Source organism: Ictalurus punctatus, chromosome 18 (genome assembly GCF_001660625.3).
Source record: "Ictalurus punctatus breed USDA103 chromosome 18, Coco_2.0, whole genome shotgun sequence".
NCBI lineage: Eukaryota > Metazoa > Chordata > Actinopteri > Siluriformes > Ictaluridae > Ictalurus > Ictalurus punctatus.
The window spans coordinates 18,309,831-18,330,929 of record NC_030433.2 but is presented as its reverse complement, the minus strand read 5'-3'; the positions used below and the strand labels follow the sequence as shown (position 1 = coordinate 18,330,929).

The window sequence follows — 21,099 nt, the reverse complement described above, 5'->3', positions numbered from 1 at the left end:
ATAAGGGCATCTGCCAAATTCCGTAAATGTAAATTTAATGTTTGTGTGCGTGTTAGTATATCAAGCATGTCGGGGTTTTTAAAACACTGCTTGAACACTTACTGCAGTTTATTATACACATATGCATTGTTGGGCAACTTGTAGGCATACAGTTAGAGGATAAAAGTGACTAATAAATGAATAAATGTTAATGTAGAGATTAAGCTATATAGTGTGTCAGGGCGTTCCATGATTGGGGTGCCATTTGTGTTGAAATTAAATTTACAAAAAATGTATTTTAAATAAAGCCAGGACTAGACTGTCATTCTCCTCTGCTCTCGCTCATCAGGTGTTTCAGCCTGCAGACCTTCTGCAAACTCTAGAGACTGTTGTGTGTGAAAATCCCAGATCAGTAGTGTCTGAAATACTTAAACCAGCCTATCTGGCACCAACAGCCATGCCGTGGTTAAAGTCACCAAGATCACATTTTTCCCCCTCACCATTCTGATGTTTGATTTGATCAAGCAAGTCTTTAAAATGTTCTTACACAATTAGCATGAATTCTAGTTAACTACATTTTGTGTATCTGCTAATTCTATGCTAAAAAAAACCCCTCTCAAACCTATTACTTTCAACCATGTTATACTCCATATGGTCAATGTTTTCATACATTCAGTGTTCATTATGAAAAGTATAACAGTATAAACAATATCATGAGACAATATATAAACAAAGTTATTTATTAAATACTCAGCATATCAATAAAAAAGTGCTTTATCTTACAGCTGGTACATCTGCTTTGAGCAGTTAAAACTTTACATACTGACCAAAATAATAAGTCACTTTGTGACAAGAATTTAAGCACCAATGGAACGCAACTTCATGAGGTGATAATACTCTAGATTTAAAACAACATTCAGAAAAGCAGCTTTTTTTTAACCTTACAGATTTTTAAATATTTTAGCATCATGATTAATGGAAACACTATTTGTTTTGTATACTGGCACACAACATAACAGGATTTGACCATGTGCCAATCAGCTGCGACTTTTATAATCATGTGTAACTACTGACTATTACAATAACGTAAAACCCTGTTTCTGACCTTAAAGAAATATTCACCGCTAATTACAACAGAGTGCAACACGTAAACTTCAGACTAAATAAAATAACATCTAAAATGTACTGATCAGACATATTCAGTAAAAAAAACATTATACACTGTAAAAGCTGATTCCAATCAAACAAAATCAACAACAATACAGTAACTTTTAGTCGAAGTAAAAAAGGCACTGCTTTTAAAAATCAGGCATATCCAACACTGTGCACTCTACATTGTAGAGCATCATGTTACACAATGCATTTCAGTGCACAGAGGGTTGTACAGGGTTCTGTGTGTCCACACTTCTCCTCCTGCTGTCCATCTTGCTGGCAGTCCAGCGCAGTCTCTCCATCTCCCTGCACCACCTCTGCCGTGGCTACGCTCTGATAAGCACTCTCGGTGGCATCACATGGAGCTGGTGTGTAAGTGGGAATGATGTTAAACAGGATGAAGCCGATGGTGATCACCACAAATGATACGATGTACAGGACCGAGAACTGTAGAAAAAAGAAATAGTCAGAGTTTACACCACGTAACTGATATATGAAATGGAGAGCATCTTGCGGAAAAGTAAGTAAAGCCAAGGAAGCAGAATTGGCCATGCTCTCTGGTAGCGAGGGATGGCTACTCACACTCTCCCCTATCAATCACAGCAACATTAGCCAATCATGGGTGTGTGAGAGCTCACGTAGGCTAAAGAGGGCAGATCGCGCTTTCCTCCGAGTCTGTTACTCTGCCCTGTGAAGCAGCACGAGCACCAGTTTGAAAAATTGTAGTTGACTGTCGTCGCGTGTCTCGGAGAAAGCATGTGTTTGAATTGGCAGTTTCTCAACTTCGACAAAAACCCAAGTGGGCTTGTTAAAGGGTTATTAAAAGGCTGCACTGACCGTTTGAGTTAGCCAGCGGTGTTCCTTAAAATTACACAGAAACTATGAATTTGCCTTCACTGAGATTCTGCCTTGAAATAAAGACAAAATAAATAGCCTTAAAACACAGCTGTCAAATACTGCCTTGAATTTCTTACAATATCAGTACAGTGCATAAATACTGCAGTATACAGTATTATATAACTGATTAATTGCAAATGTCTATTGACTATAAACCAGAGTAAACATGCCATTAACTTGCTCCTATTTCTACTTGAACTTTTGCAGGTCTACAGCTGCTGTACTGGTAATTCCTATAAATATTGCACTTATTATAATTATATATATTTTAACGCACAATAATATAGATATTTATTTATCTATTATAGTTATTACACTATACATATGATTACTGGTACATAATGAATCAATTACATTATGAATCAATGTTTATATTTTATACTGTACAGAAAATCTTCCATAATACACATATAATTTATGGCAACACTGGACATTTGACGTACACTGTTTCTTATTATGTATATAGAGTTTATATTGTTTGTATTATATTTTTGATTTTATATTTTGTATGTACTGAATTGGGTGTTGCAATCCATTTTTGTTGTACTTGTACAAAATGAACAATAAAAAGGTCTTCCACTTGGGCCATCCCACTGCCCGTAGTATATCAGAAAGCCGAAACTCACCATGTAGTGAAAGAGTACGATGCCGCAGAACAGACTGAAGAGATCAGCCGTTAGCAGCGAGAGGTTCACCGCTGTAGCACTGGTCATCTTCACCACCACAGGCATGAAACTGTACAGGCCATACATGCACAGCACAAAGCCGATGAAGAGCAAGCCTGCGGAGAAACATTAACAGCTGGTTATGGTATGAATTCCTGATTCTGATTGGTCAGAAAGAGTTGATTAATCTTCTGTGACAGCACCTCGGACAATAATGCAGCCGCAAATCACGGGGTTATGTCAATATAGTAATAGTTTATTCACAGGGACTTGTATGGAGGACACGCCACATAACCTATAGGTTAAAAACCAGATATAAAAAAATATATATGTGTGTATTGTTATTTAAAAAAATAATAATAAAAAAAATTCTGTGAGGAGACATTTGCGCTTTACTGTTTCTTGGTAATGACAAGCTCCATTTTTTTGTCTCAAGTAAAAAGGAAGGCTGGTGAGGGAGCAACTCCTGCTATAACAGACATCATAACAGAAACTTGTTTAGCAGGTGTTCCATAATATTTAACACAACTATAAATGGAGAAAAAGTACAATGTGTCATTCCTAAAAGAATTAAAATGGTTAGTGTTGACATAGACTGCTGTGGTATTAAAAGAATAAATCACTTCAGGACCTGCTGTTATAGGAAAATAATAACTTTGGGGTGTTCTCACTAATGCCGCTTCGTCTCACCACCCAGTCACTCATTATTTTCTATAACAGCACTGCCCTCAAGTATTTTATTTCTTACATCATAAGCAATATTAGTAAAAACTAATAGCACCGATGTGAATGTGCTCACATATTTTCCAGTCCCAGCTGATCTTACTGACTGCACCGCCCTCAAGTACAGCCCTAAAGGACAAAAGGACACACAGGATTAAATACATTCTGAATTACTGACTCATCAAAAGTAATCGCGGTTATAACTGTTAACAGTATTATACGGTGTTCGATTTTTTTAAATGCTCATAATTGTTATAAACACAAGCAGGAAATCCAACTGTATCTGTGCTCAAGATATTTGCAAAGCTCAACATTAACAAAGCTGAAACAAAACTACTAAAAATGCTCAAGTTCAGGAAGTCAGGAAGGATATCCATTTAAAAGAAAGAACAATAAGCAAATGTAGGCATCAGTAATCTTGATGGTTACACAGCTCAGACACATTTGATGCACATCGCACTCATTTTAAAACATCCTCCCACCACCTCAAGGCGACATTACAGTGAAGTAAGTTACATTTGTACACCACTGATCAGCGTCCCGAAAAGTCCCATCATGCCCAAGAACTCCACCCTGCTCAGGTTCTTCACCGTGTACTCCTGACCCACGTTAGACACGGCATACAGAGCAGCACTGATCAGCACCAAGCCGTCACCCAGTAACACATCAGAGTCTGATGGACACAAAGAGATAGGAAATAAAGACAGGGAATTTTGGTATAAATGCAATTACAACTTCCATGAAATCCTCACAGGATAGATACATTTCCACCTAAGGATGATGCACAAATTCGGGCTTTATTTTGTGCATTCTGTGAAATCAAAATTTTAATTTTTTAATTTTAATTTAACTACTTAAATTAGTTTTAGCCGAAACAAAAAAATATGCTAAGGCTACATGATGCTGAGAGACTATTGTATGCTTTTCTAACCTCTAGATTAGACTAAGTCAGGGTGAACAAGTCAAAATGCAGAGATAATGTCTGGGCTCTTAGTGTTTTACTCATAGTTGCCTTTCAGACTAGTACTACTTCCTGTTGGCCTTTGTAAACAAAAGGTTTTCATTTAATGTGGAAATTTCTTAAGTTGATCTATGCCTTAACCAATCAGAATCATTCAACCTGACGTAACGTCTAGCTTCGTGATTGTGGGAAAGTATAATCATGGCCGTAATGAGTGGCATAAAATGGTCTTAAAATGACAATATTGTTTATCGACAATATGTCAACTTCCATATGTAAAGCTTATTAGAATATTACGAACAAGTTACAAGAGCAACAACAATAATATTTTTTTAAAAAAACATAAAAGGAAAAAGGCAGTGTATAATAGCTGATGGGGAGTACCCACTTGAGCCCTGGTCTCTTCCAGCAAGCAGGTCGGCTCCCACCATCGCTCCGACCCCAAGCACACACACGGCCACGGCGATGAAGTGCAGCAGCCTGTAACGGGTCTTCAGGAAGAACCACGAGAGCACCATCAGCACCGGGATCACAAAGCAGTCCAGCAGCTACAACACACAAAATAGCTGATGAGAACACACTCCCATTTAAACTTAAAAAATAATAATACTTATTATTAGCTTTGATCAAACTTCTTTAATATTTCTTTTAATAATGAAAATGTACATTCACTTTGCAGTTACTGATGCAAAAGGAAGTTTTAAAGCTAACACAATTTTATTCAAGTTTCAAATAGTACAGTTGTGTACACAGAAACCTGTAAAGATGGGGATAAAAACGCAATGGGATGAAAATGTTAATGCCATAATGTACATAAAATGAGAACAGACAAACAAATGGCTCTAGATAGAAGGATGGAGCTCAATAAGTTGTGCTCATAAATTTACACACCCCTTGCAGATTCTGCAAAATGTTAAACTACAGTATTTCACATAACAGATGTTTACATATGATAATGATTCTGTACATTAAACAGTTCATGTTACATTAATCGAAGAAACATGTTAGGAAATGAGCTGAGAAAATGAAGCAATACCTGAATGCTTGTAAGTGTAGTGAACTGGTAAGCCTTCACAACTGTGTAGTTTGCCTCAACATCTGTGAGTGCCAGCAGCAAATACTTCCACCACCTCGATTTCAATATCTGAAAAAAGCTCTCATCTCCTGGGCAGAAGGGAACAGATTCAAATCAGGAAACTGAACAGCTTTAAAAATGGCACATAACCATGAAGTGATAACATGAAGTGAGCTGTATAGTATTTTCCAGACAACAAAGTACCCTATAAAGCGCATTTTAATACATTTTTCTCATTTAAAATTATGTAAATACAGTAAGTTAACTGTGTAGGTCTGTTTAATCCGCCCAGTCAAAATATCTAGAGATTATTTGGTCAAAAGTAGAAATTGACCAATATTTTGCTGCATCATCTCCAATAAATACAGTTCACTGATGTTAACCATTTCCTTGCTTACTGTTATTTAAGTAAAGAATAAAACATGGAGTCCGCAGTATGTATAGGAAAATCATCCATAATGCGCTGGTGTGAAACCGTTATCAAACAGAAGCTTTGCCCATAAATTTTTTTCCCCATAATTAGTGTCCTAATGTTTTATTCCTCTTATACCACATCAATTTGCCAACAACTACATTTGTTTTTATTTTAAATAAACATCATGCATGATAAGTTGAGTTTCTAACACATTATAATGTTAATAGCAAAGAAAGTCAGCTTCAGTTAGAAGAGTCTGTTGTCCAGTGTATATTTCTCTAGATCGAATAATAAATGCAGAGTAACTGTTTACGAATTTTAGAACAAATCGTATGTATAAGTTATTAAATATTATAATATTAATGTGTGACATGATACATGCTATAACTATATACAGTGCCCTCCACTAATATTGTCACCCTTGGTAAATATGAGCAAAGAAGGCTGTGAAAAATTGTCTTTATTGTTTAACCTTTTAATCTTTTGTTCTAAAATTCACAAAAATACTCTGCTCTCATGGATATCAAACAACTGCAAACAAAACAGTTTGTCTTTCCATCCATCCATCCATCTTCTATACCGCTTATCCTTTTCAGGGTCACGGGGAAGCCTATCCCAGGGAGCATGGGGACAGTTTTTTTTTTTTTTTTAAAAACAATACTTTGTTAAATATAGGTGTGCAACAATTATTGCCACGTATTTGAATTCATATGAGAAAAATATATGTGAAATAAACTCCCACTGATATGTTTTTTTTTTTTGTACACCTGGGTGACTAGGAACAGGAAATTGTTCAACCATGACTTCCTGTGGTTTTCTATGGGTTTCAAGTCTGGGATGGCCATGGCAGGACCTTGATTTTGTGGTCAGTAAACCGCTGTTGGAAAGGGGTCAAATATGCAGAAAAGGATTTTTTTTCAGAACAGCAGGCAGTTTAACTACTCAGGACAAACAAGGGACTCATGAACAACTATCACAAAACAAACATGGTAGTTGATCATCCAGCTAACACAGTATTAAGAATCAAGGGTATGTAAACTTTTGAACTGGTTAATTTGTGTAAATTCAATTATTATTGTGTCTCGTGGACTAGATGTAAACATCTGATTATGTGAAATGGCTTATTCAGGGCAGTACTTAAAAACAAAATGCAATTTTTATGATCCCTCTTATTATTATTTTTAATTATTCACATTTTGCAGATTCTGTGAGGTGTATGTAAACGCATGACCTCAACTGAATAGCATGATATTTAGCGGCTATCAGTATAGACTGGATCATCTTTGTACCTCTCCTGAGTGAAAGAGTGGTGGTGTAGGTTAGGAGCAGCAGAGTGTAGTTTAGGAAACTCTGCAGCATCGGAGTCTCCACATGAGCTTCCGCCAGATACTGACTGGTCACGGCTGTCCCACAGATCAGCATGGACAGGACCTGACCCAACAGGACCGTCTTCAGGAGGTGGCTGGGGAGTGAATACAGAGACAGAATGACCACTAGACTCCACCAACATATTACAACAGTTATGACTAATCTTTAGATCTGCTGATAAAGGAATTAAATGACACAAATCCTAATCATCAAATCAGTGCTTGAAAATATGTATCTTATTCAATAACTCAAGTGGCCTGTGAGTTTTTTAACATCCTCTCTGACACAATTTGAAAATTTGCATCAAAGGAATTGCAAAAGAAGAGTATATTAAAAGTGGGTGGGAGATTTTTCCTCTCTCTCTCTTTTTTTTTTTTTTTAAATGAGAAGCATGACTCAACACTATGGTATGTGCCGTTATAGGATAATTAACAAAGACGGTGTTTTGTGATGACTGACGCGAAGCAGCTTTACTGTGACCACCATGAAGTTGATTATTGTATGTAAATGTCCCCGAATGTTTTACTCTTCTTATAACTACAGCAATTTGCGAACACTAACTATTTTATATTTAATCAATGAACACCACAATGGATATTTTATTAATTTACAGTTACATTAAATGTCATGGAATGTCTGACCATCTGACAGCATCTCTTTTTTAATAAGATAAAATAATACAGCTCTAATGCTGACTGTTACAAAGCGCTGAAACTGGAGACTCCTTCCATTAACGTTAAATGAACATATAGTTACAGAAATATTCCTCTCATCAATTATTTGTTAAAAGAACAGGATTTATTATTAGCCTTAGTTTATGTGGAGCATCCACATTACAAGTCCCTGTGAATGAGTTGTTACTATACAAACAATAAGGTGCGATAATTAGAACAGACGCATTTGCCTCGCAGACAGAACTACTGTCAGAGCTGCTGGTACAAAAAATTAACCAATGCCTTTTGACCACTCAGAAGGCATTGGAGAATTTAACACAGTTGTTGTATAATAATATTTAAGTAGAGGTGTAATGACATCACGATATGATGCGTCAAAAATGTGATGACGCGCATCGTGGAAACGTGCTATATCAGATTTTCAGTATATATGCATGTAATGCAATTGCACTGTTTAAACACCAGAGGTATTTTATTTATATAGAGTTAAAATATATAGAGGGCATGCAGGGCACATGATCGTGTTCTTTCATGGAGACCCTGTGAGATCTGTATAGATCAAAAGCTCCGATAACTCTGGAATGCAACAACCAACATGAATGAAACATCATAAGATTACACTACCATTATGACTGTTAAAAAGAGCTCTTAATGTTTTTATTAAAAAGCTATCGATCTCCACACCTCTGTGATCTACGGTGTCTGAGAAAGAGGCTGTGGAAACCGGGCATTTTAACTGACTTTGGAGCTCTATTTCTGCTACAGCGCTCATTATGTCTCAGACGATCGTTGTCCCCAGGTCAATGATCTTTGTTTATTTAACAAAATTTTGGGGGAGTATAAATAAACAAATCTGTACATTTATTTTTTTATTTTTAAGATATGGAATACATTTTGTTTACAATATCCTCTGTTCATAGCAATCTTTTCATTTGTTTACAGTTTCATACAAACAAAAACACACATTGTTGATTAGCATTGGTTGTTATAGAATCTTTTCAGTCATAATTTTTCTTCTGAAAATCTAATTTAATCGACTCCTGAACGCAGTATCGCGAATTGAATCGTGGCCCGAGTGTATAGTTACACTGCTATTAAAAATAGTCTTTATGTCGGTCATTGCACAGCATTTAGTATGATGAGAATCTTACCAATTAAAAACATCCTTCAGCAGGAGGTTCCTCGGTCCACAAACCAATGCTCTCCAGCTCCCAGGAGCTCTCAGACCCACACGGTCAGGGGGTCTGCATCCCTCCTCACGCTCCATAAGTCCGGCTGAAAAGAACCGAAAATTACAGCAGAGGATTTAAGATTTATTGAGTCTGTATGCAAGAACCACAATGAGCCAGGAAGCAGCCAGAATTCTTTAATCTCTTAAAGAATTTAGAGCTCATTAATGTGGACCAATAGAAACTGCAACTTCAACAGTCAGACTTCTCAGAGACAAACTTGTAACTGCAACCAAAATGCTCATCACAAAACTCTTGAAATTCAAGCTACAACTACAAGACTGCAAAGAGTGACTAAGAGCATGTTTTGAACAATTATGATGATGATAATAATAATAATAATAATAATAATAATAATAATAATAATAATAATAATGAATGAATAAATAAATAAATAAATAAATAAAAAAAAGTTATGAGCACTTAAAACAAATCATCTTTGAATCCATGTCTATATTGAATGAACGTTCCTAGCTTGAACTTACTTCCTATTTCAACAATTATCCACAGGACTCGGTAAAGCTGTAAAGCAAGGGTTCTCAAAACTTTTTGTAGCCAAGCAACTCTTTAAATGTAAAACAGACTTCACAGAGCCACTCAGTACAGATTTCAATGATACTCTTGTTAACTATTTAAAATCTTAAGCTTTTTAATCAAAAGTGTTTAGTAATACTATGGCTAAGTACTCAAGCCCTAGAGCTTTTCTTTTTCCTAGAACAGGTTTGTATTTGTATTGCAGATTTGTATTATATCAATTCAAGTAAGCAGTCAAACAGGACAAGTAGTACGTAAAAAAAGAATAAAAGAAAAATAGAAGAAATGCCCAAAAAAAAAAAAAAAAAAAAAAAAAAACCCCACATAGCTCAGTTAAAATGATAGGGAACAGGAAAATCAAAAACAGTAAAGAATTTATTTTTTTTTAAATAGTTTCTTTATCAGGCTTAGACGGTGGAAGAGAAAACACTGAGTGAACATGTACAATATACAAAAAACAAAAACAAACAAACAAAAAAAAAACACCTAAACACATTAGGGCTTTTCACACTAACATTTCACACTGCTCATACTTTACCCGGGGTTAACAGTTAATCCTGGGTATTCATAATCTGACGTTTTACACTGTACATTCCCAAACCCTGGTTTAATGTTCTTATTTGCATATTTGCAATGTCAACAACTAAGATTGGATAAAATGGATACTTTTCTGACTTGTTTTCTCCCCTCTTCACTCCAGTTGACACAATTTCCTCAACATTTGACATCATTTTTTTATTCACCCCCTGAAACGCTGCAACTACGAACACAACACATGAGGTTTCTGTGACTGTACAAAGCATGTGATTGAACAGCACGCCCTGTTCAATTTCTGACTGTTGCTAAGCGTCCAACACCGCATCGTTTCACGATACGCGTTTGACACTGCAATGCGGGGTCAATGCCGCAAAAGCGCTGCTTCTAAATTACAAGTGAAACGTTCCTCTACCCGCCGTTAAACATATATGCAATATTAAATATTACTGCGAAAATATGTCTCTTTTGAAGGTTGGTCTGTTTTCTCCTTTTGTTGTTTTTTTTTTAAACATTTCCTTAACACATTTAATATGTTCAAATATACTCTTTACATTTTTACATCCTATTAAACACTCGTATAGAAACCATACACTATATGGCCATACACGATATAAGGCACTATATGTGATTTTTGAACATCCCAATCCAGATTTATTCACCTGTTTGCTGTTATAATATGCTCCACTCTTCTGGGAAGGCTTTCCACTAGATTTTGGAGTGTGACTGTGGGGATTTGTGCTCATTCAGCCACAAGAGCATTAGTGATGTTGGACAAGGAGGTCTGGGGTGCAGTCGGGGTTCCAGTTCATCCCAGAGGTGCTCAATGGGGTTGAATTCAGGGCTCTGTACAGAACACTCAAGTTCTTTCACACTAACCTTGGCAACCCATGTCTTCATAAACCTCGTTTTGTGCACAGCAGAATTGGCATGCTGGAACAGGTTTGGGACCATTCACTTAAGTGAAGGGAAATTGAAACACTACAGCATACAAAGACATCCTATACTTTTACAGCTGTGGGCTTCCAACAGTTTGAGTCAGAACCACATATGGGCATGATATCAGGTGTCCACATACTTTTGCCCATATAGTGTATTTAGACAGCAAGTCTAATCAATAAACAGCTGTGTTTTATCCAATCCCCCGACCCCAGAACAATAAGTGAACACGTGCTTAAGGTCAAAAAATAACTTTTTAAATTAGTCACATCACACTCGACATGATGTAAAACAATAAAAGCAAGAACAACACACATTTACAGTCGGATACGGCCAATAAATACATATCAAGCTAACTAAATGCGTTCATTGATGTGGATAAAGCTAGCACGCGAGCTAGCTAAACTATTCAAAACGATTCAGTAGAAAAATCCAGAATTATGTTTTAGCTACAAGCAAAACCTGTATTATGACTGTATGTTTCACAGCACTTCGTTTTAACGACCAGCATATTTAAGATTTAAGAAAAGAGCATCATTTACCTACGCTCAATCAATACATCTCGCCGGCAGCTCCGAGTCCCATGTGGTAACGAATCAGTAACAGCCACGATTTCCGCAAGAACTCGGCTTTATCTCAAATCCCCTATACAGGTCCAATGCAGAGCGTAAAGACTAACAGCTCATATACCCTATCTAGTGCACTTTATCAGCAATATGGCATAATTTGGAACGTGACATATTGCTCAAGGGTTACATATTTGTTTGAAAAGCCCCGCCCCTTTTCCTTACATCTCAGCCGACTTCGCGAGTAAACCGGCAAATCAGAGACAGCGCTGACGCAAGTTTATGAATATTAATCAGCCCTTCCTTCGCGATATGTGATTGGCTGAGGTGAGAAAGTGTTGCTGAAGCAGCAGCTGAACATTATCATACATTTGGTGTTAGCCTTTATGTTATAGGTCTACAATTCTAATGACTAGGTACATCAGGCAAATATGTAGCATGTATTATTTGTTTATTTATTTATTTAAACATTATATATATACACGTGTGTGTGTGTGTGTGTGTGTGTGTGTGTGTGTGTGTGTGTGTGAGAGAGAGAGAGAGATGGGGTTGCAGGGATGGTGGAGCTATACCTCTCTGAAATGAGTTTGTGCAGGTTGGGGATGTCTGAGTTACACAGTGCTAATGGTCCTCTTGTCTTTGCATTAGAATTTGCATTAGAAGCAGCATTAAAAAAAAAAAAAAAAAAAAAACATCGATCACGCGTGTACTCTCGCGAGATCTGGAATGCGTGAACTAGCACGCGAGAAAAAATTAAATGATCATGCCGACGTCTCATTTCCTGAAGGCAAGTGGTACCCGGATTTTTTGTAAGTGGCAGGTTCTAAATACAACGATTAGTTTGATTTTGGTAGATTTGTTCTCTAAAAGTTACTATATAAAAAGATTTACAATTTTCAGTACGAGTGTAATGGAATTAATAACTGTGTAAATGCTTCAGGTGTCCACTAGGGGGCTCCAGGGGCTATAAAATATAGGACTGTCCTACAACATTGTGGAAGAACCAGTAAAAGCCATAAAAATTATGCTCATATAAGTCAAATAAGGAAATTGTAGATTTTTTTTTTATCATAACCTAGTAAAATGGTGTATTCTCAAATGTATAAATCAGTACAGATTTATTTTTATTCCCGTATTAGGCTCATTATTCAAACATATAGTATAATTATACTATAATTATCATACAATATAATAATATTGTTATATTTTGTTGATTTATCAGAGCCATAAAGCTTTTTATTCTTGAATTTTCCACTGACAGAACACAATAGGCATGAGGCAACATTATTTTTAGCCTTCTATTACTTTTCTTTTTTAAATTACGGTTTGGATTAAATCTACAGGGCTTAGTGGTTAGCACGTTCACCTCACACCTCCAGGGTTGGGGTTTTGAATCCCACCTTCACCTGTGTGCATGGAGTTTGCATCGCTTTTGAGGAAACCCTCTGTAGGATAAGTGGTGTTTAAAATGGATGGATGGATGGGATGGTTTAAATCTATTTACTTCAGGTGACCAGTCAAACCAGGTAATAACTTCAGGAGTAATAACTACAGGAGAATGAAGCCATTCAGTTGTGCAGGATATTACACACACACACAAGTAAAGATCTAATGATGATTGGAACGCATTCTTCTTTCACTTTTTTTTGTAGGAAGCCTTTATTAAGATGAGGAAGACGAGGAAGACGATCACAAATACCCAGCTGCAGATTGAGCTGTTGAAGATCCTGAAGAACATGTTCCTGTTTCAGAAGAAGATGACTAAGGAGCAGATCAAACACAAATACATAAAGAAGGACGAAACAGATACAGCAAGATCTTACAGGAGACCGGATTTACTGCTGGCATCTATCCCGGATGATTTCAGAATCCCTGTTTGCTGTGTAACAAATTAAAGGAACATTAAAGCAAACAGAGATCAAATAAAGAGCTTCTGTTGCTACATTGATTGATTAGATTCTGAATTGAGCAGGTCAGGTGGTGCAGTCATGTGACCATAATTGATCTTCTTGCATGGTCCCAGCGATAAAGGGGAAGTCAAAACCTTAAGGGAAAAAAATAAAACATTATCATGAACTTCATTTAACAAGCTGGATATAAATGAATGTATTGCTTTCAGGAGCATTTCCACAAGAAATGTGGTATTCATGAAAATCCAGTTAGTTACCCTAGTTAGCATATTGACATTCATACTTAGTTAATTTGCCATATGCAGCTGTGTGTACACAAACATCACTGGATGGCTTTGAGATGAAATTATTGGTGTTTATTATTATAGTCCTTCTACAGTCGATAAGGAGGATCAGTGTACATTTTTTGAAAGTAATCCACTGCCATGATGTTTGTGTATGCGGCTGCATATGGCATATGATATAAACAATATGAAATAATGCACATTCCATTCATATTCTTTCTTATAGAGCATGTTTGATTTAGTTTACACCTACATGTTAATTAATACATTAACTAACAAACATACTAACGTGTATTCAAGCTTGCTTATTCACACATGAATTCGAGTCGTAGTTGAGGTCAGCTCTTCCTTAGTTTAATATTTATGCCTTAACTCAACATTAGGTCATATTTAAATAAGTATTAATTCAGGTATTAGTGCATAATTATTTACATTGCAAAGTGTGTGTGGTTCTTTATCAGTGTGTATGTGTGTGAGAATATGTAAATATTTTTGTGCATATTTATCAGTATATGTGTTAAAGAGAATTTACCTGCCTGCCTTTGTGTGTGTGTGTGTGTGTGAGAGAGAGAGAGAGAGAGAGTGAGAGAGAGTGTGTGTTTGTGTGCGTGTGTGAGAGAGGGCGAGATAGAGAATGTGTGTGTGAGAGAGAGATAGAGTGTGAGTGTGTGTGTGTGTGTGTGTGTGAGAGAGTGAGAGTGTGTGTGAGTGTGTGTGTGTTAGAGAGTGTGTGTGTTAGAGAGCGAGATAGAGAATGTGTTTGTGAGAGATAGTGTGAGTGTGTGTTAGAGAGTGTGTGTGTGTATTTGAGAGAGAGAGAGTGAGACAGAGAGAGTGTGTGTGTGTGAGAGATTGAGAGAGTGAGTGAGAGTGTGTGTGTGTTAGAGAGTGTGTGTGTGAGAGAGAGAGAGAGAGAGAGAGAGAGAGAGAGTGTGTGTGTGTGTGTGTGTGTGTGTGTGTGTGAGAGAGAGAGAGAGAGAGAGAGAGAGAGAGAGATGTGTTCGTATGCGAGCACGCGCATGTTCCTCTCTACCGCACATGCTCAGACGCAGAGGCTCCCCCTGGCCTTCGCGCGCTGATCTGCAGGCGGGAAGAAAGCGAGCGAGCGAGAGAGAGAGGGAGAGAGATAGAAAGAGGTGGAGGAGGAGGCTCGGGTCGCCGCTGCATCCCCGGAGGAGCGGAGCGAATAGGAGAAAAGAGAACAGAGGAGAAGAGAAAAGAAGAGGAGACGCTGCCGAGGGAGCGGAGCGGTGCTCAGGTACGGCATTAACTGCGCGCGCCACGCACGGAGTGCACACTGCTTTCAAACTGTTTAAAACGCCACGGTGAGGTCCGGCGTTTGATTGGATTTGATCTGATTTGTGTCGAGGTGTAAATCTGTCCACCTGACGGAATAACGGCGATCTAACGGCACTAACAAGCTCCCGCGTGCGCTTTCTGCTGCTGTGCGCGTGCTGATCGAGCTATTTGACTGCGAATACGACTTGCAGCATCTGCGCGTGAAAAGACCCGGCATGCCTTGCCGCCTGAATTTAGGCGAATACAGAGTCTTTGCAATGCTGAGCTCAACAAAGATGCTGCTGGTTTTGTTATGAATATAATTTTTTAATTTTTTTAGTGTCACGCGAACCTGTTCTGATAATGAGGAAAAAATATTCATGTTTTGCCTTCTGTCCATAATAATGTGCAATATAGCCTATGTTTTTGCTCGGCACCGAAATTCCAAATGTATTTAGAATGTCAAAAATGAAATGTTCTTAAATTAATGTTAAAAATTAAAATTTTTATTTGCACCCATCATATATATATATATATATATATATATATATATATATATATATATATATATATATATATATATATATATACACACACACACACACACACACACAAATGACTTTATCTAAAATTGTATGAGATGCAATAATTTACACTAAAATATTAAAGAAGATCTATAATCTTTGGCATTTTTGAAGCCTATGATATGAGGCACATCCTGTAAGTTGAGTAAGTAAGCAATAGCCAATGCACAAGCTGGTTTCTGGTTTCCTCTCAGATTCGGAGGAGCTGGGCAGGAGCAGGAGCCACAGCGGATGGCCCGACGCCACCACACCCCACCGTTATCCCATCCCATCATGCAGTAGTGTCTGCAGTGCCAGATCTGGGATACCCTCTGAGAAATAGAGAGAGGAAGGAGGGGAGAGAAGTAGAGGAGGGTTCTACCGAGCCCTTCGGGCCTCTTTTTTCTTCCCCCCAGCCAACCAGCCCATCTGTCTCTGTTTCTCGTTGTCTCTCTTGCTCTTCATGCTCTCTTCCTCTTCCTCAATTAAAGCCCCCTGTCTCATGGGATGCTTATACTCTAGGACTTATTTTCAGGAGAACAGTAGTAATTTGCCACCTACAATACGATTTACTCACTTCCTTTATAAAGTCAAGGCATTAAACCACAGCCATTTACCAGTCTGTTTGTAAAGTTTTATGAGGATGTTGGCGGCGATGTAGTGTCAGTTGAAACACTGGATAAATGCTTCGCTGAACGTTAGCCGATGTATTATGGCCACTTTAAAAAGCATTCAAAACACTTTCTGCTGCATGTGTCTAAGTATGGTTTCATCAGTCTGGTACTGAGGATTGCCATTACCAATGTTGGCTTGAAACACTGGTTCGGTGTGGTATCTGATTTTTTTTTTATACATACTGTGGACCAAATAGAAGAAGAAGAAGCCACAAATATGTGATGAATATGGTTCAATTTAAGACGTGTATATATAAATGGCAGGTGTATTGTAGATTAAAAGTGAGTAATGGTTCTAGGAGGGGTCCAGTGTGGGGCAGTACCTCCATGACAACAAAATTAAACCTGACTATGGCCCCCAGCTGTGGAGTATGAAATAGCCTTATCACGTTTTGTAACTGCAGAACATATTAGGTAGTTCTTTCTCAGCACTAAAGCATCAAACTGTAGGTTTCCTTGTGGCTAGTGTGGTATTATGAAGGGTACATGGTAAAAAAAAATTACCTAAAAAAGTTGCATGTGGGACTCTCGAGTGGTGCAACAGAGAATCGTTTGCCATAACGTCAGGAGATTGCAAGGTCAAATCCAGAAGATGTCACAGCTATCCATGGCCCGGAGCCAAACGTCAGCAAAATTGGCCATGGTCTCTGGGTAGGAGGGATGGTATACTTACTTTCCTTTGTCAATCAGAGTGACACCAGCCAATCATGGGCGTCCATGAGCTTATGTATGTGGAAGAGGGCAGATAGCACTTTACTCGGCCAGACCTGTATTTTCACATGATGTGTGTGTATTTATTTGACCGTAATAAGCCGCTAAAGAGAACTCAATTTGGTATTCGCACGATGAGGCAGCTTTCTGCGCGTGTGTTTCAAATGTGTGCACACAGAAAGCCAGGGTCAGGCAGTGAGACATTCATGAATTTCTTAATTTTTGTTGTTATTTATTTTTTATCTTTCTTTTCATGTTACACATGATGCGGACTCGACTATACTCGGAAAATCCAAAAAAAAAATTTCGAGTCCGTGATCGAGTACCCCAACTCTAGTCAAGTGTGTCAAGGAACAGTTATAAAAAAATATAGAAATAAATAATAATTTAAAAAAGGATTTGAATAAACATGAACAATTAACAATCATTAACATCCATTGTTATTACAAAGATAAATGTAGATGAATACAAAGGGAAAGACATGTGAAGCTCCACTGCACTGGATTTGATTGTATAGCAGGATAATGTATTGTTTCACCAGATTGATAAAGGAATCCCAATTTATATTTTTTAAATTTGTTTGGAAATCATGTGTTGGATTAATTAAAGAAGAATTAACATTATTTTTTGTCTAGCAAAGATTTTGCACAGCAGATCTGACTGGTCAGAAAATATCACCCATAAAGATGATGCCTTTCTCACAGTGAGCACAGAACAGATGATGTGTACAGAAAATACTGTACTGTACATACACATCAGAATATTAATGAGTATCCTGTTCTCTTGCACATTACTTCTACCCTACATTGTAATCAAAATTGTGTGTCAAATAGTCCCACAAAAACAGCATCTGATCCCAGTCTGCCTTTCCCAAGATGTAAGTTGTCACGTTCCAGGACTTCATGGCATTCGGCCCAGGTGTAACCAACCATATTTAATAATCGTGTGGTTTTAAATTTTCTTAAATCTTAAAACCTAGAACATTCTCTATTCATGCATGAGGCATGGTCTCATGTGGGTTACTTTCTGGCAGTCAGAAACCTGAAGAGTTGCTTGTTCACTGTGAGGATGCCAGGATCAGATCAGTATCAGATATCACTATCATATCAGGAAAAATGGGATTAATGCATCACTGTGCCAAAGTATACAACTACAGTGCCCTCCACTAATATTGGCACCCTTGGTAAATATGAGCAAAGAAGGCTGTGAAAAATTGTCCTGTGTTTTGTTTGCAATTGTTTACTATCCACGAGAGCAGAGTATTTTTGTGATTTTTTTTTAAAAAAAGATCAAAATGTTAAATAATAAAAACTATTTTTCACAGCCTTCTTTGCTCATATTTACCAAGGGTGCCAATATTAGTGGAGAGCACCGTATTTTCAGTAACATATCCAGTTGTGAAGCAATATGCTGCTTATGTACCTGCAGCTTGCCCTTCTCGCTATCAGTATTAAGGTATGTGAGTGAAATCTTCAGCTTCAGTGCTTCCTACATGTAGCCTGAGGGATGGAGGAAGAGAGAGACTTAGTGAGACAAAGGTAGAGTGCAAGTATGGATTAATCTTGCTGTCACAAGGCAGTGACGAGATAAACCCCGGCACCATATGCCACTGTTGCTCTCAAGGCACGACTGGAGTGTTTTCATTTCTCCAATCAAGAGAGGATGGAAATCAGCATTGACCCAGTGCTTCTCTTACTGCTTAGTACTCACAGAGAATTAGCTGTAATAAATTGTTGCTATTTCTACAACAGCACTTTTGAGTACTGGATTCGGATTGATCAGTCGATTAATTTTGCATAACAGCAGCCCTGCAAGGTGACTAACAGCTTTACATTAATCCACTCATTCTAATACGTTATAATTTTTCTGTAGTAGCAGCTTACACAGGGAATTGTGTGTTGGACGCTCTATATAAACGGATTAAAAGCTGAGTGTCATTGATTATTTTGACGTTTTCAGTGGGGAGATGTTTATTTGTTTTCTGACACAGAAAACATTTTTTTCAAATACTTTTACCTTGCTTTGCAGATGCTCCACAACATTAAATGTAGCTATAAACCGATAAAATGTACAAAATGTTCTTTAATAAAAAATGGCAAATTGCAGTGTTATAAGAAGAATAAAAATACTCCAGGGTGTATAGTTATAAGAAAATAATCAGCTTTGGAATGGCAACAGTAACTTTCTTTGCATCGGACCATATCACAATCACACTATTGATCATTGATTATTTTCCTATAACACCATGCCCCCAAATGTTTTGTTCCTTCCTTATCATTTTGTTATGTTAATACATTGACATTCATGTCTTAACCCAGTTTTCTTCTGGTTTAGTTGATGCAAATTCCCACCAATCCTATCTGCTCTCACCTACCTGCGATATGTTCTAACAAACTTAGGGAAAGGTAAATGAATGTGGTAAATATATCAAGCAGCACCACATGAACGACCTGTGCATTCCCATGTTAACGAATATGGTGTTTCTTTGCCTCGCAAGCGTCCAATCTGACCACCTGTGTTAAGTTAAAAACTGCTCATTTCCATGACTTTTTAGCACACCTCTGAGACACATCTGCTTTGAATTTGAAGTGGGACAGAAATGCATACATCTCTGTCCAGTTGTCTTGAACCATTCAGTTTTCATCAAAATTTCTCTTTCTGACCTCTCTACCTCTCTGTACATGATAAGCGGCCATTTTTTTAGGCTGCATGGATTCGCTCATTTACAGTATTTTTTTTGACTGCTTGGTTCGATCTGGTGAAATATGATTCTGGGTGAGCATCTGGTGCCCGGTCCAACCCAAGAAAATTGCCTATGAAGTGATAGGGATCTCAGGAAAGATTTGCGGCCTCAAAACACCATCAACGATTGTGCCATTAGTTTGGAGGCAGTGGATGCAGAGCTGAAGTCATAATTAATCAGAGTGGAGGTCTGGGAGTAGAGATGATGAATAATTCACTGCAGCGCCAGCACTCTCACACAAAAGCAGTGAAAGAGCCGTGATTGACAAACTGCCCATGCATTTCAGACACCTCAACTGAAACACGGTGAGGGCAGTATAGGGGAATTGGCTCCCCAAAATAACCAGAATTCATTAGACCTTTCATGGTCTGAAACGGCACGCTGAACACGTACTTGCCACCAGATGTAGTTATTCAGTATATATAATTGCAAGAACGGTCTTTGCTTCCAGGGAATTGGCAGGCCAGATGAATAATAGGTGGCTGAGGAAGTCATGTTCCTGCCTGACCTGCATTTGAAGAGCAGAAGCAGAGCGTGAAGATCGGCAGGGACGATGTCTCAGCACGCACACATGGCAGTGCCCAGGTTCTTCAGGTGCTGTGCCCGTCACATGGCCTGCATCTGCTTCTGCTCAACAGCAGAGCGTGCTTGTAAAACTAACAATAGTAGTGCGTCATTTTGCTCTACCCCATAAACGTATCAACACACTGGCAACTGGAATTTGTTGCTAGCCACTTATGGCTCTGAAAAAAACATCTTCTCAGAAGGTAATGATCAAATCAGTGCCTGCAGGAGGCAAAAGCTGATTGAAAACTAGGTAATTAAAGTAGCCTGTGTATAGAGTGATTTCCCTGTCAAAAGTAATTGAATCTAAATGCAGTGATTAAATTATCGTTATTCTTATTCTTATTCTTATTTATAAACTGCAAATATATTTTACATCTATATAATGTTGATGTTTGATAAATGAATCACAATGTATAGGTGTAAAAAATGACTAAAAACATGTTATGCTGGCAAAGTAGACAATTACAGCTCACAGGCTTTGACAAACATCTCACTCTTGTCACAATTTGCGAGGCGGAGCCAGGTATATGACTAAAAGAACAGTGTAGGTGGAGCCAGATGCTGCATAGACGTGATAGGTTGGGAGCAGGTGGCTGCAGAGAGCTGAAAGGGTGTGGCCAGGTGGATAGCTCTAGATGGGTGAGGGGGCAGGCCTATG

The 21,099-nt window shown here is 37.9% G+C and overlaps 2 protein-coding genes and 2 long non-coding RNA genes across 5 annotated transcripts in view; 2 read left to right on the top strand and 2 right to left on the bottom strand.

Annotated features, from left to right (window-relative positions):
* Nucleotides 1-703: 703 nt before the first annotated feature.
* On the bottom strand, nt 704-11,777 carry slc35f2 (solute carrier family 35 member F2). Of its 2 annotated transcripts, none has more exons than XM_017493606.3 (9): nt 11,688-11,777; nt 9,061-9,184; nt 7,157-7,329; nt 5,414-5,541; nt 4,766-4,925; nt 3,933-4,089; nt 3,493-3,545; nt 2,655-2,809; nt 704-1,578 (listed from the first exon to the last, which is right to left on the bottom strand). In XM_017493606.3, exons 2-9 carry the CDS (start codon nt 9,174-9,176, stop codon nt 1,330-1,332), a joined length of 1,191 nt encoding a protein of 396 aa, XP_017349095.1. In that variant the 5' UTR covers nt 9,177-9,184; nt 11,688-11,777; the 3' UTR covers nt 704-1,329. The 2 variants fall into 2 exon arrangements, with proteins under 2 accessions (XP_017349095.1, XP_017349096.1); XM_017493607.3 differs by having other exon boundaries at nt 11,692-11,765.
* A 134-nt stretch (nt 11,778-11,911) lies between these two features.
* Nucleotides 11,912-13,692, top strand: LOC124629152 (uncharacterized). Its single transcript, XR_006984048.2, has 2 exons — nt 11,912-12,038; nt 13,364-13,692. It is a non-coding gene; the product is annotated as an uncharacterized LOC124629152 (long non-coding RNA).
* Nucleotides 13,385-13,751, bottom strand: LOC128635328 (uncharacterized). Its single transcript, XR_008398276.1, has 2 exons — nt 13,535-13,751; nt 13,385-13,453 (listed from the first exon to the last, which is right to left on the bottom strand). It is a non-coding gene; the product is annotated as an uncharacterized LOC128635328 (long non-coding RNA).
* A 728-nt stretch (nt 13,752-14,479) lies between these two features.
* Nucleotides 14,480-21,099, top strand: part of capn5b (calpain 5b) — a 58,609-nt gene continuing 51,989 nt past the window's right edge. Inside the window, exon 1 of the mRNA XM_017493584.3 lies at nt 14,480-15,163. The gene's annotated coding sequence lies outside the window, so the exon portion shown is untranslated. The remainder of the gene's footprint in view (nt 15,164-21,099) is intronic.

What these genes read in the sequence shown, in the direction of transcription:
- slc35f2 (XM_017493606.3), bottom strand. Translation starts at nt 9,176, where the DNA reads ATGGAGCGTGAGGAGGGATGCAGACCCCCTGACCGTGTGGGTCTGAGA. An exon ending in CACTCTTTCACTCAGGAGAG is followed by an intron (nt 5,542 to 7,156) that starts GTACAAAGATGA and finishes CCTTCTGCCCAG; the next exon opens with GAGATGAGAGCTTTTTTCAG. An exon ending in CTGATCAGTGGTGTACAAAT is followed by an intron (nt 3,546 to 3,932) that starts GTAACTTACTTC and finishes TTTGTCCTTTAG; the next exon opens with GGCTGTACTTGAGGGCGGTG.